The sequence below is a fragment of the Xenopus laevis genome, chromosome 8L, assembly GCF_017654675.1.
Source record: "Xenopus laevis strain J_2021 chromosome 8L, Xenopus_laevis_v10.1, whole genome shotgun sequence".
In the NCBI taxonomy this organism is placed as follows: domain Eukaryota; kingdom Metazoa; phylum Chordata; class Amphibia; order Anura; family Pipidae; genus Xenopus; species Xenopus laevis.
Genome location: NC_054385.1, coordinates 108,414,534 through 108,428,501, shown reverse-complemented (window position 1 = coordinate 108,428,501; position 13,968 = coordinate 108,414,534). Strand labels below are relative to the sequence as shown.

The following is a 13,968-nucleotide window of genomic DNA, read 5'->3' as shown; positions in this document are numbered from 1 at the left end:
TGCACCTGTCTGGTTGGACAGACTCATACCCGACCCACACCCAATACCCCGCTATGTTTCCATCTCAGACTCAGTTCCTGAACCCACCTGTAATGGGTTTACTTACCACCCGACCAGGGGACCAGCAAAACCAGAAGTGGTGTCACTCCGGAGGTGGATAAACTTGATCATCGGGGGGTAGGTAGGAGGTATAAGAGTCACAATTTAGCCGGATACCCAGGTACCCATAAACCACCCATGCAGTTGGTTAGTCGTGAACTTCCTCCCCAAAACCTGACCGCTTTGCAGGAACTCCGCGGGTGCCTGACCCACTGCAAGTCTGTAGTGTAGGGAATATTGATTCTAATAGTATTTTCTTTACATATGATACATATTCCAACAGATCACTATAAGCATGCAGCTATATTCATTTATATTGCCAAAATAGAATGCATACAACATTTGAACACAATTTCATAACATATGAACATATCGATAGAATCGTTAAAATTATTTTAAACAAGAAATTAGACCTGCCACATACACTCCAGCCTAGACTGCTGACTTAATCAGGCAGTTCATAATGCCCTAAACTCTGTTTGCAGGCCGCCATGCCCTTTGGGTTCTACCAAGTGATCAGAATTGTATATTCAAACTCCTCAGCGTGATTGTATCCCTGTAGCTGCTCCGTCAATGCTTACTCACTGAGCTTTGTTCTGCATACTCTCTCTCCCCAATTATTTATTTCTTCTGCCAATCTTTCCTCTGTGCCACTCTATCTTCACACCCCAGAGTCTACCTTACCTGTTGTCTATGCATATATGCATCCAATGAGCATTTAACCGTTTTAGGTAGGAAAAGAATGTAATCCACCTGAAAACTTGCAAGAAAGAACTGAAAGTTTTTTTTATATGAGGCTCAACAAAGGGGAAGTGTTTATCTAAATCAATGAAGACAAAAGTACTTTTCCCTTGTTATAATGTAAGCTACGGTAAATACGTTTAAAACATTGAGGTTATATAAATCAAAGCCGAAAAAGGGGTTAACAGCATTTTCTTTAAATTATAATAATAGTGTGTATAATAATGGGAGAGTTAGCAGAGAGGACATTTGCTTGGAGGCAATTTTATACTTTTTAAAGTTATCTGGCACAGTAATATTATTTTGGTTTATGTACGTGACTGCCATCATAGTTAGTTACCCATAGCAGTTTTTTTTTTAAACTTAAATTAGATTGCTATGGGTAACTGCACTGGGATAGTTTAACACCGTTATTACATCACTGTCATATGTTCTTTTTTTTAAATGGAAGAAAGTTAAATCATAGAGATTATGTACTGTTATGTGAATATAATGATACAATCGGATCACAGCATTGCTCTAAAGTAAAGTTGCCAGTTAGTCTGCCACAAGCTGCACATATGCATTTAGTCCTGGAGTTGCCGGCAAGCATGGCTGAAATCTTAGAGACATTTGCAAGTTGAAAATCCTCTTGGCTCTGTGTAAGCAGTTCTTGGTCAGCCTGTGAGAATCCTTATTCCTTGTGCAGACACCACACCAACGTCTGGCCAACGCCTGTCATGCTCACAACCCGGTAACCCAGTCTTTCCAACTTGTTCAGTGTTACGCGCGGAGGTTCATTCACGTAGTATTCGGAACTGCAAAGAAGGGCCGTTAATAAAGTCACATTCATTTGTTTTACTGTTCATTGTACAGGTATGGAACCTGTTATCCAGAATGCTCCGGACCTGGGTTTTTCTGGATAACAGATCCTTCAATAATTTGGACCATCATACATCTAGTCTACTAGAAAATCATTTCAAATCATTCAATAGGCTGGCAAATAAGGATTAATTATATCTTAGTTTGGAGCAAGTACAAGGTACTGGTTTGTTATAACAGAATAAAAGGAAATCATTTTTAGAAATTTGGATTTGAATAAAATTGAGTCTATAGGAGACAGCCTTCCCATAATTCAGAGCTTTCTGGATCCCATTCCGGTACCAACATTCCGACCAGCTAAATGAGACTCAGGTATGTCTGCTATAGTAATGTAAATCTCTGCAAAGAGTGTATAATCTTTCTGCTGGGGATGAATTCTCTGGTTGCAATTGGTTACAACCCCAGTGTAAAATAAACCATTCAGCAATTCAATTGCTAGTGACGGATCTACTGCTGTAATTCACAGATTTCTCAAACTGAGCTGAACAGCTATCTTTGGGTTTGGAAACAAAGCTCAAGCTAAAGGTGGCCATAGACGCACAGATAATATTGTACAAAACAAGTTTTCATATGATATTGGGTGTGAATGGTGGGAAAAGAGCCGTCCGATGTCGGGAGAAGACTTGGATATTGGTTGGCTCGTCGATTGGGCTGGATGGAAAATTTTGGATGGAAACAAACAGCCGGCACATTGGATATGTCACTAAGCAGGGACAAGCCCCTGCATTTACTGTGTCAAATACAATGTTTCGGGGAAGGGCCCCTTTGTACCCGCTTTGCAGCATTTTTGCCAGCTGAAAGGTTTTACTTCCCCTCACTTCCAGCAAATGATTATCACCCCCCCACTGATATATATCAATTTCACACCTATTTAGAAAGAGATGCAAGAACACTTTCTGTGTTTTATACCTTACAAGCCGTGCCATGTTCTCACTTACAAATTATTTCCCAGCACTGTCCTCTTATCCGCCTCTAGCTGTGCCATCAACACCAAATCAGAAAATTCATCTCCCACAATCGTAGGCCCAGTCTCCTGTGTGACAAACAGTCTTGTGTAAGTCGTTCTCAAGGCAGAGGGGGAAACACATTCTCCATTTCCAAAGACATAGAAAGACAGTGGGGGACGACTATTTAGACGTAAAGTGATACTGATTTTAAAAAACTAATTTTTAAAATATGAATGTACATTAAAAGTTACCTCTAGGTCATGTTGTCATAGTTCAACCTTTTTACTTTTTTACTGCCTATCTGCCAGTTGATCCAGAGGAAGACAAAAAAAAAACATCTGAAGCCTCTCCAATTTGCCTCAGAGGGGGAAAACTTCCTTCCTGACTCCAAAATGACAATTGGACCAGTCCCTGGATCAACTTGTACTATGAGCTATCTCCCATAACCCTGTATTCCCTTACTTGCTAAACACCATCCAACCCCTTCTTAAATCTATCTAATGTATCAGCCTGTACCACTGATTCAGGGAGAGAATTCCACATCTTCACAGCTCTCACTGTAACAAACCCCTTCTGAATATTTAGGTGGAACCTCTTTTCTTCTAATCGGAATGGGTGACCTCGTGTCAGCTGGAAAGACCTACTGGTAAATAAAGCATTAGAGAGATTATTATATGATCCCCTTATATATTTATACATAGTTATCATATCATCCCTTAAGCGTCTCTTCTCCGGCATGAACATCCCCAATTTGGCCAGTCTTTCCTCACATGGGGCATCAGACAGGCAATGTAATAGCATCGTGCAAATACTTTATGGCAAAGTTATAAGTTGCTTTCAAAGGCAATATTATGATAGATGTAAAAAAGAGTTTCATTTATGGTGTCGGTATCTCTTAAAGCAACTGAACTTTCACTTGAAGCAGCACAAATGATTCTTCCCCATGAGGGTAGTGAGGCTGTGGACAGTGGCGATTCTGTGCCGCCTACCATATGCCACCCCATTCTGCTTACCTTTTTGTCTCCTCTGGTAAACTGTGGGGCATGCCCCAGTCTGTGGAATAAGGGCATGGATGACTATGACTGAGCTTAGTTGAGTTATTAAAGGTGAACTATCACGAAAATGAAATATAAGCTCCAGCATACAGAAATAAGACATTTTCTAAATATAATCAATTAAAAATTCTGTACTGTTTCAGAAATAATCAAGTTTATCTTCACTATCCCTATCTCAGCATCTGTTTCTCCTCATTCTCTCTTCATGCAGCAGTTGGGTGTCAGATATTCATTGACAGTTAGATCCAATTTTTCTTATAGGGGGGCTCCTTTTGCTTAGAACATGTATTAGAGCTCACTTTATTAAAATCACCAGACCTCATGTCTCTCTACATGCAGGATTTGTGCAAAAGGCAGTTATTTTGTTTGTACTGGAATCAGTTATTTGTGTAAGCTCTTATTCATCTACTAGGAAAGGAGCCCCCCTATAAGATATATTGGATCTAACGGTCAATGAATCTCTGACACCCAACTGCTGCATGAAGACACAATGAAGTGAAACAGATGCTGAGAGAGGGATAGTGAAGATCAACTTGATTATTTCAGAAACAATGCAGAATTTTTAATTGATTGTATTTAGAAAGTTTCTTATTTCTGTATGATGATGCTTATATAAAATGTCATTTTCCACGATAGTTCCCCTTTAAATATTAAAAATTAATACTGCAGGCTACCCCCCGGGTCGGTACCTTCTTTAATACTAAACATTTCGATTTTAAGTCCCACTAACTAGTAACCATAAATACAAACAGAAATCTATAGTGTTTCTAAAAACACTGCTTTTATTTGAATTTAAAATTGCAAATTCCACCCAAACTGTCAGGTGTTCACATCTGCCAGATTTCACCTGCCACGTGGGGTATAATGAGCAGCCCATTTGGTCGCCTGGTTGAACAAGCAAGTGGTTCCAGTATTTGAAAGTATTAATTGTGATTTTATATTATGTTAATAGTGCTGTTCCATTATTAGGTATTATATGGACCTTCGTGTACCACTGGAACACAGCATGGATATGACTTCACTCCATATACCCAAAACACACTGTACAAGATCCATCACTGTATATCAGACAGACTAATTCACCATTAATCATCCTTGCTAAAGTAGGGATTTGCTGTGCTCTAATGTGAATAGAAAATAGTCCTGTCTTGTTTGTCATAAATTATAATGACACTAAACAAATTACACTAGTAAGGAATTATAGGGCCATCCCTTGAGATGCAGATTTGTTGCTCTACACAATAACAGACAACTGGAAAAATAATCAGCTGAGTTTTTTTTTTGGAGGGGGGGGGGATGCAGCTGTGTGGGGACCCGCGCATCTGACAGTTAGTCTGATTGTCAGGCAGATGTTCCAAGCACGCACCCGGACACGGGAGAATAGTCACCATCTTCACTGGCCTCACATCTACTGCTCAGAAACCATATACAGGGTCTAACACTTCAGCCCTGCCCATGCTCACATTATAGAGACGGCCAACTGGAAGTGTATATGAAAAGTTTTGACTTTTGTGACAGAAATACACATTTTTGGAAGAATATGACTGATCTTACTGTTGGCCATAAAACTCAATAGGCAGAGAAGGAAGCTTTTTAACTTTTTATATATTTAAGGGGTGAAATAAATGGGGGATAATAGCTTTTAACTAGGGTATCACTAAAAGGTACACGATCATCATCAAAATTGGCTGGGCTTCCAATTTACTTCGCCACCTCTGACCAGGCGAAGTGCAATAGAGTAGATAGGGATGGTTCAATAAAGTTGACATTTTTTCTAAGTCCCAAAAAAACACAGGCGTATTTTACTTTTTTATAGGCTCAAAAAGATCGATTTTTTTTTTAGGGTACCCTCCTTCCCCCTCCATTTACATATTGCAACTTAACTATACTGTGGGCACATGTGTAGGGCATTAGAACACATTTATTAAGGTTCCCTGGCCTTGTGTAGTGTAATGTGTTGCTGCTGCATATATGGCCATTGTACTTTAACTGCACGCCGTATGCAAATTTACCTTCGCAAGTGTAATTTCGAACCGCTGATAGTAACATCACTAGCGCAACTTCGCAAACGATCAGTATCTTGTGCACAACTTCGGAGCTGAATTTGCGCAGCCCTGGCGAATCTACGCTGGCGCAACTTTGGAGGTAAGTAAATTTGCCCCAAAGTGAAAATCAGCGGTGCAATTACTAATTTAATTCGGCCGGCTATGTTATGTGGCAGGGATATCTGCTAAATCACTTACTTGCCAATAAGCAAGTAAATCTGTATTCTAGTAAGCAACAAAATGACGGAGAAGCTTGCACAGCACAGGTTACCTTTGCTGATTTCATTCTTCCCTATTATTACGCACCATCTGTGCTTGGAGCACTGCTAAATGCATAACAGGTAAGTATCATCTAAGGGACAATGTAATAAAATATCCAAAGTTCTACCAGAAGAGAAACTTGCTCAGAAACCAAGTGTAACATCCGCCGCGTGCCAGCGCCTAAACTCTGGCGCGCATCAACTTAGGCGCCGGCGCATAAACGACGGCGTGCGTCAGTTTTAGGTGCCGGCGCCAAAACGCCGGCGCACGGACGCTCCCGCCAAAACACTTAGGTGTAATGACCTCATAATGGTGCGTCTATTCTCCTATTGGCTGTTGATGTGCCTGTCCTTCCTCAACCTGCTCCTGATTGGTTCCTGCTCCCTTAAATACCTTCCTCTTCCTCCTCTCATTGCCCAAGCTGGCTTCAGTTTCTACTGTTCCGCTAAAGCCCTGGTTGTTCGTATTCCTGTTTGAACCTCTGCCTGTTTTCCTGGACCTTCGAACCTTTGCTGCCTGAAACCGACCTCTGCCTGAAACTCGACTACGCTTTTGTTTGATCCTTTGGTACCTCGCTTCTCTGACTTCTGGAACTGACCTTGCCTGAACTTGACTACCTTCTTGCCTGATCCCTTGTACTACGCCTTGGTAACACGCTTGGCTCCTTTGCCGTCTCCACCGCAGAAAGCCCGGGGCCCCAAAAGGGCGTCAGTGAAGACCGGAGCCGTAGAGGAGTTCCCGTTACCACCAGTCCTCCGTGGACCAGCCATCTTCCTACGGGATCCCAGGTAACAGAACGTTACACCAAGGTGGTGCTTTAAATGGGTAGTTTGCCTTTGAATTGACTTTTGGTATGAGGTAGAAACAATATTGTGAGACATTAAGCAGGGTTTCTTCATTTTTAATGTTTTTTAATGTATTCAACTTTTTTTTCAGCAGTTGGAAATTCAGCAGGGTACAATTTACCCTAGCAACCAGACAGCGGTGTGAATAAGAGACTGGAATTAGTGATGTGCGGGTCGAGAATTTCTCGACACGCACCCGACCCTAACCCGCCCCCTTCCTACCGGCATCCGACCCGGGCCTGCTGCTCCCCTTTATTTATAGAGCCGCGACTGCCCTGCCCTACAGTGACGTCACAAAATCTATTTTTAAAAAATGAAGACCAATTAATATGTTGTTAAGAACAGGATATTCTATAACATACTAACAGTTATTTTTAAGGAGAACTACCTGTTGACGTGAAGAACGTTGTTATTAATAGATTGAACCTAGCCTAAGGTCTAATCTACACACACAGGACACAAACTGCAAGCAAAAGAAACATTTCAAACAGTGTTCACATAGGCAAATACAGAGGTACGATACAGGGTTGTTATAGGATCAGATGACGTATGTTGGACATAAAGAACCAGAAGAGTAGTTTATTGTGGTGGGACTAAAGTTTCGGCTACATCCGTAGCCTTTCCGAAACGTTAGCCCCTTCACAATAAACTAATCTATTTGTCCACTAAGTCCTGAGAGTGCGGATGGTCTTTGAAAGAAATCTACAATCATCTAACCTGCACCCAGGAAAACAAGACTACATAAACGTGAGTGCCGGCTTTTTGCACAAAGTATATATATATATATATATATATATATATATATATATATATATATATATATATATATATATATATATATATATATATATATATATATATATATATATATATATATATATATACATATACATATATATATACATACACACACACACACACACACAAGGATATAGCACGCACTCCAGTTTAATTTGCTATTTATTGAATAAAAAGCATCAGCTATATTATATATTAATAATTATTATTATAATATATCATATACGCATACAATCAAACATAGATAGTTACAGTTTTTACAGTGATAATTCACAGTTGAGGAAAGAACTTCTTAGACTCTGCTGGTTCTTTATGTCCAACATACGTCATCTGATCCTATAACAACCATGTATCGTACCTCCGTATTTGTCTTATGTGAACACTGTTTGAAATGTTTTGCCTGCTTGCAGTTTGTGTCCTGTGTGTGTAGATTAGACCTAAGGCTAGGTTCAGTCTATTAATAACAACGTTCTTTACGTAAAGAGGTAGTGTGGGTCGCCTTTGAAATAAATATATATATATATATATATATATATATATATATATATATATATATATATACACACACACACACACACACACATATATACACATACACACATATCCGGGCTGAGAATTAAAATAGGCCCTGGAATTTCAGGTACACAGAGGCCCAAACAGCCCCCACTAGCCCACTAAATAGTGACTTTCTATGGGACCTTATAGCAGCCCCTCTGGCATTTGCCAGAACCCACAGATTGCCAGTCCGGTCACACACACATAGTCTTAATATGCATAAGATTAAGTGTCCAGAATATGTAGGATCTGGATAGCCAATATGGTTATTTTCCATCAACATGGATGTATGCAGTTGATCCATCAAGTAGAAAGTACTGTCTTATCAGTACAGAAAAAAGCAAATTAGTCTAACATGATGAATTGTTGGTTAAAATAAGAAGCAATGGGAAATGGTATTGCAATACTTTTTGGATAATGGGTTTCCAGATTAGAGATCCCATACTTGTACAATGATTTCCTAGTGCAGGGCTTATTAAACCCATGGTGTCATCTCAAACTATGCAACTGTCAGCTGATCAACAAGGGCTGAGGCAGATCTTACTATTCTGTCTCTGGGACTGATTTTAACACCGGTGCAGTTAGCAGAGCCAAACCATTATGAAGCAGCTTTGCAATTGGTGATTGTCCTGGTGCTGCCCTTCTGTATTCACATGGTATATTACTTATAAACTCAGGGTTTCATTAAATAAGAAGGATATTTCCGCCCTTTTTGCTGCAATGTAAATGCATATGACTAAAAGGATATAGCAAAGACAAAAGGCAAGTAGACACATTTGCAGACACTGCTCCCACTCACCATTCGGATCTGTGTGCTGATGAGTACATAGGGCATCCTGGCTGCTCTCTGCACAACTTTCACCTTCTTCTTGTCACTCTACCTGCCAGCTAACAGCTAGGAATCTGACCTTTAGCATCCAGCCAATAGGCAGCCATTCCACGCTCTGATGTCACTGTGACGTACCCGGAAGCTCGTGTACGGGAGGAGAAGAGCTGGTTGGTTCATGCCGGCGGGAGCTTCTTAAAGCAGATTAAACTAAAACGAGTCTAGGAATGTGCTGGCGAAGCTCCATGGGCGTCTTTTGTTTGGCGAGTCAGCAAATGCAGCCGAGAGGGTGGGGAGATGAGAACAATAGAGTCTGAGTCTGGGGGAGGAGGATGAAAGGTCCTCATGCTGATAAAGGACAAGCCGCTGCTGGTTTTCATCATCACTAAAATGATGGTTGTGTGATACAGGAGCAGAGAAAGGAGATGCATCAGCTGCAGGGTGATAGATCCCAGCGTATCGAATGCAGCATCTCTGAAACAAACAGGAAGCCAGTGCAGCTTCAGAGATACAGACAGGAAGAAAGTGCAGCATAAGAGAAACAGACAGGAATAAAGTGCAGCATCAGAGATACAGACAGGAAGCCAGCGCAGCATCAGAGAAACAGACAGGAAGAAAGTGCAGCATCAGAGATACAGACAGGAAACCAGCGCAGCATGAGAGATACAGACAGGAAGCCAGCGCAGCATCAGAGAAACAGACAGGAAGAAAGTGCAGCATCAAGAGATACAGACAGGAAGATAGTGCAGCATAAGAGAAACAGACAGGAAGAAAGTGCAGCATCAGAGATACAGACCGGAAGAAAGTGCAGCATCAGAGAAACAGACAGGAAGAAAGTGCAGCATCAGAGAAACAGACAGGAAACCAGCGCAGCATAAGAGATACAGACAGGAAGCCAGTGCAGCATCAGAGAAACAGACAGGAAGATAGTGCAGCATAAGAGAAACAGACAGGAAGAAAGTGCAGCATCAGAGATACAGACAGGAAGCCAGCGCAGCATCAGAGAAACAGACAGGAAGAAAGTGCAGCATCAGAGATACAGACAGGAAACCAGCGCAGCATGAGAGATACAGACAGGAAGCCAGCGCAGCATCAGAGAAACAGACAGGAAGAAAGTGCAGCATCAAGAGATACAGACAGGAAGATAGTGCAGCATAAGAGAAACAGACAGGAAGAAAGTGCAGCATCAGAGATACAGACCGGAAGAAAGTGCAGCATCAGAGAAACAGACAGGAAGAAAGTGCAGCATCAGAGAAACAGACAGGAAACCAGCGCAGCATAAGAGATACAGACAGGAAGCCAGTGCAGCATCAGAGAAACAGACAGGAAGATAGTGCAGCATAAGAGAAACAGACAGGAAGAAAGTGCAGCATCAGAGATACAGACCGGAAGATAGTGCAGCATAAGAGAAACAGACAGGAAGAAAGTGCAGCATCAGAGATACAGACAGGAAACCAGCGCAGCATGAGAGATACAGACAGGAAGCCAGCGCAGCATCAGAGAAACAGACAGGAAGAAAGTGCAGCATCAAGAGATACAGACAGGAAGAAAGTGCAGCATCAAGAGATACAGACAGGAAGATAGTGCAGCATAAGAGAAACAGACAGGAATAAAGTGCAGCATCAGAGATACAGACAGGAAGCCAGCGCAGCATCAGAGAAACAGACAGGAAGAAAGTGCAGCATCAGAGATACAGACAGGAAACCAGCGCAGCATGAGAGATACAGACAGGAAGCCAGCGCAGCATCAGAGAAACAGACAGGAAGAAAGTGCAGCATCAAGAGATACAGACAGAAAGATAGTGCAGCATAAGAGAAACAGACAGGAAGAAAGTGCAGCATCAGAGATACAGACTGGAAGAAAGTGCAGCATCAGAGAAACAGACAGGAACAAAGTGCAGCATCAGAGAAACAGACAGGAAACCAGCGCAGCATAAGAGATACAGACAGGAAGCCAGTGCAGCATCAGAGAAACAGACAGGAAGATAGTGCAGCATAAGAGAAACAGACAGGAAGAAAGTGCAGCATCAGAGATACAGACCGGCAGATAGTGCAGCATAAGAGAAACAGACAGGAAGAAAGTGCAGCATCAGAGATACAGACAGGAAACCAGCGCAGCATGAGAGATACAGACAGGAAGCCAGCGCAGCATCAGAGAAACAGACAGGAAGAAAGTGCAGCATCAAGAGATACAGACAGGAAGAAAGTGCAGCATCAAGAGATACAGACAGGAAGAAAGTGCAGCATAAGAGAAACAGACAGGAATAAAGTGCAGCATCAGAGATACAGACAGGAAGCCAGCGCAGCATCAGAGAAACAGACAGGAAGAAAGTGCAGCATCAGAGATACAGACAGGAAACCAGCGCAGCATGAGAGATACAGACAGGAAGCCAGCGCAGCATCAGAGAAACAGACAGGAAGAAAGTGCAGCATCAAGAGATACAGACAGGAAGATAGTGCAGGCATAAGAGAAACAGACAGGAAGAAAGTGCAGCATCAGAGATACAGACCGGAAGAAAGTGCAGCATCAGAGAAACAGACAGGAAGAAAGTGCAGCATCAGAGAAACAGACAGGAAACCAGCGCAGCATAAGAGATACAGACAGGAAGCCAGTGCAGCATCAGAGAAACAGACAGGAAGATAGTGCAGCATAAGAGAAACAGACAGGAAGAAAGTGCAGCATCAGAGATACAGACCGGAAGATAGTGCAGCATAAGAGAAACAGACAGGAAGAAAGTGCAGCATCAGAGATACAGACAGGAAACCAGCGCAGCATGAGAGATACAGACAGGAAGCCAGCGCAGCATCAGAGAAACAGACAGGAAGAAAGTGCAGCATCAAGAGATACAGACAGGAAGAAAGTGCAGCATCAAGAGATACAGACAGGAAGAAAGTGCAGCATAAGAGAAACAGACAGGAATAAAGTGCAGCATCAGAGATACAGACAGGAAGCCAGCGCAGCATCAGAGAAACAGACAGGAAGAAAGTGCAGCATCAGAGATACAGACAGGAAACCAGCGCAGCATGAGAGATACAGACAGGAAGCCAGCGCAGCATCAGAGAAACAGACAGGAAGAAAGTGCAGCATCAAGAGATACAGACAGGAAGATAGTGCAGCATAAGAGAAACAGACAGGAAGAAAGTGCAGCATCAGAGATACAGACCGGAAGAAAGTGCAGCATCAGAGAAACAGACAGGAAGAAAGTGCAGCATCAGAGAAACAGACAGGAAACCAGCGCAGCATAAGAGATACAGACAGGAAGCCAGTGCAGCATCAGAGAAACAGACAGGAAGATAGTGCAGCATAAGAGAAACAGACAGGAAGAAAGTGCAGCATCAGAGATACAGACCGGAAGATAGTGCAGCATAAGAGAAACAGACAGGAAGAAAGTGCAGCATCAGAGATACAGACAGGAAACCAGCGCAGCATGAGAGATACAGACAGGAAGCCAGCGCAGCATCAGAGAAACAGACAGGAAGAAAGTGCAGCATCAAGAGATACAGACAGGAAGAAAGTGCAGCATCAAGAGATACAGACAGGAAGAAAGTGCAGCATAAGAGAAACAGACAGGAATAAAGTGCAGCATCAGAGATACAGACAGGAAGCCAGCGCAGCATCAGAGAAACAGACAGGAAGAAAGTGCAGCATCAGAGATACAGACAGGAAACCAGCGCAGCATGAGAGATACAGACAGGAAGCCAGCGCAGCATCAGAGAAACAGACAGGAAGAAAGTGCAGCATCAAGAGATACAGACAGGAAGATAGTGCAGCATAAGAGAAACAGACAGGAAGAAAGTGCAGCATCAGAGATACAGACCTGAAGAAAGTGCAGCATCAGAGAAACAGACAGGAAGAAAGTGCAGCATCAGAGAAACAGACAGGAAACCAGCGCAGCATAAGAGATACAGACAGGAAGCCAGTGCAGCATCAGAGAAACAGACAGGAAGAAAGTGCAGCATCAGAGATACAGACAGGAAACCAGCGCAGCATGAGAGATACAGACAGGAAGCCAGCGCAGCATCAGAGAAACAGACAGGAAGAAAGTGCAGCATCAAGAGATACAGACAGGAAGATAGTGCAGCATAAGAGAAACAGACAGGAAGAAAGTGCAGCATCAGAGATACAGACCGGAAGAAAGTGCAGCATCAGAGAAACAGACAGGAAGAAAGTGCAGCATCAGAGAAACAGACAGGAAACCAGCGCAGCATAAGAGATACAGACAGGAAGCCAGTGCAGCATCAGAGAAACAGACAGGAAGATAGTGCAGCATAAGAGAAACAGACAGGAAGAAAGTGCAGCATCAGAGATACAGACCGGAAGATAGTGCAGCATAAGAGAAACAGACAGGAAGAAAGTGCAGCATCAGAGATACAGACAGGAAACCAGCGCAGCATGAGAGATACAGACAGGAAGCCAGCGCAGCATCAGAGAAACAGACAGGAAGAAAGTGCAGCATCAAGAGATACAGACAGGAAGAAAGTGCAGCATCAAGAGATACAGACAGGAAGACAGGGCAGCATAAGAGAAACAGACAGGAAGAAAGTGCAGCATCAGAGATACAGACCGGAAGAAAGTGCAGCATCAGAGAAACAGACAGGAAGAAAGTGCAGCATCAGAGAAACAGACAGGAAACCAGCGCAGCATAAGAGATACAGACAGGAAGCCAGTGCAGCATCAGAGAAACAGACAGGAAGAAAGTGCAGCATCAGAGAAACAGACAGGAAGAAAGTGCAGCCTCAAGAGATACAGACAGGAAGAAAGTGCAGCATCAGAGAAACAGACCGGAAACCAGCGCAGCATAAGAGAAACAGACAGGAAACGAGCGCAGCATAAGAGAAACAGACAGGAAGCCAGCGCAGCATAAGAGAAACGGACAGGAAGCCAGTGCAGCATAAGAGAAACAGACAGGAAGCCAGCGCAGCATCATCAGAGAAA

General features: G+C 42.7%; 2 protein-coding genes across 2 annotated transcripts in view; one reads left to right on the top strand and one right to left on the bottom strand.

Annotated features, from left to right (window-relative positions):
• Nucleotides 1-395: 395 nt before the first annotated feature.
• Nucleotides 396-9,111, bottom strand: gchfr.L (GTP cyclohydrolase I feedback regulator L homeolog). The gene is given in 3 exon segments (NM_001092633.1): nucleotides 396-1,637; nucleotides 2,640-2,734; nucleotides 9,007-9,111. Coding segments are annotated over 3 exon segments (255 nt in total). The 5' UTR covers nucleotides 9,043-9,111; the 3' UTR covers nucleotides 396-1,513.
• The window catches only part of rmdn3.L (regulator of microtubule dynamics 3 L homeolog), a 74,706-nt gene continuing 67,202 nt past the window's right edge, over nucleotides 6,465-13,968 (top strand). Inside the window, exon 1 of the mRNA XM_041573389.1 lies at nucleotides 6,465-6,797. The gene's annotated coding sequence lies outside the window, so the exon portion shown is untranslated. The remainder of the gene's footprint in view (nucleotides 6,798-13,968) is intronic.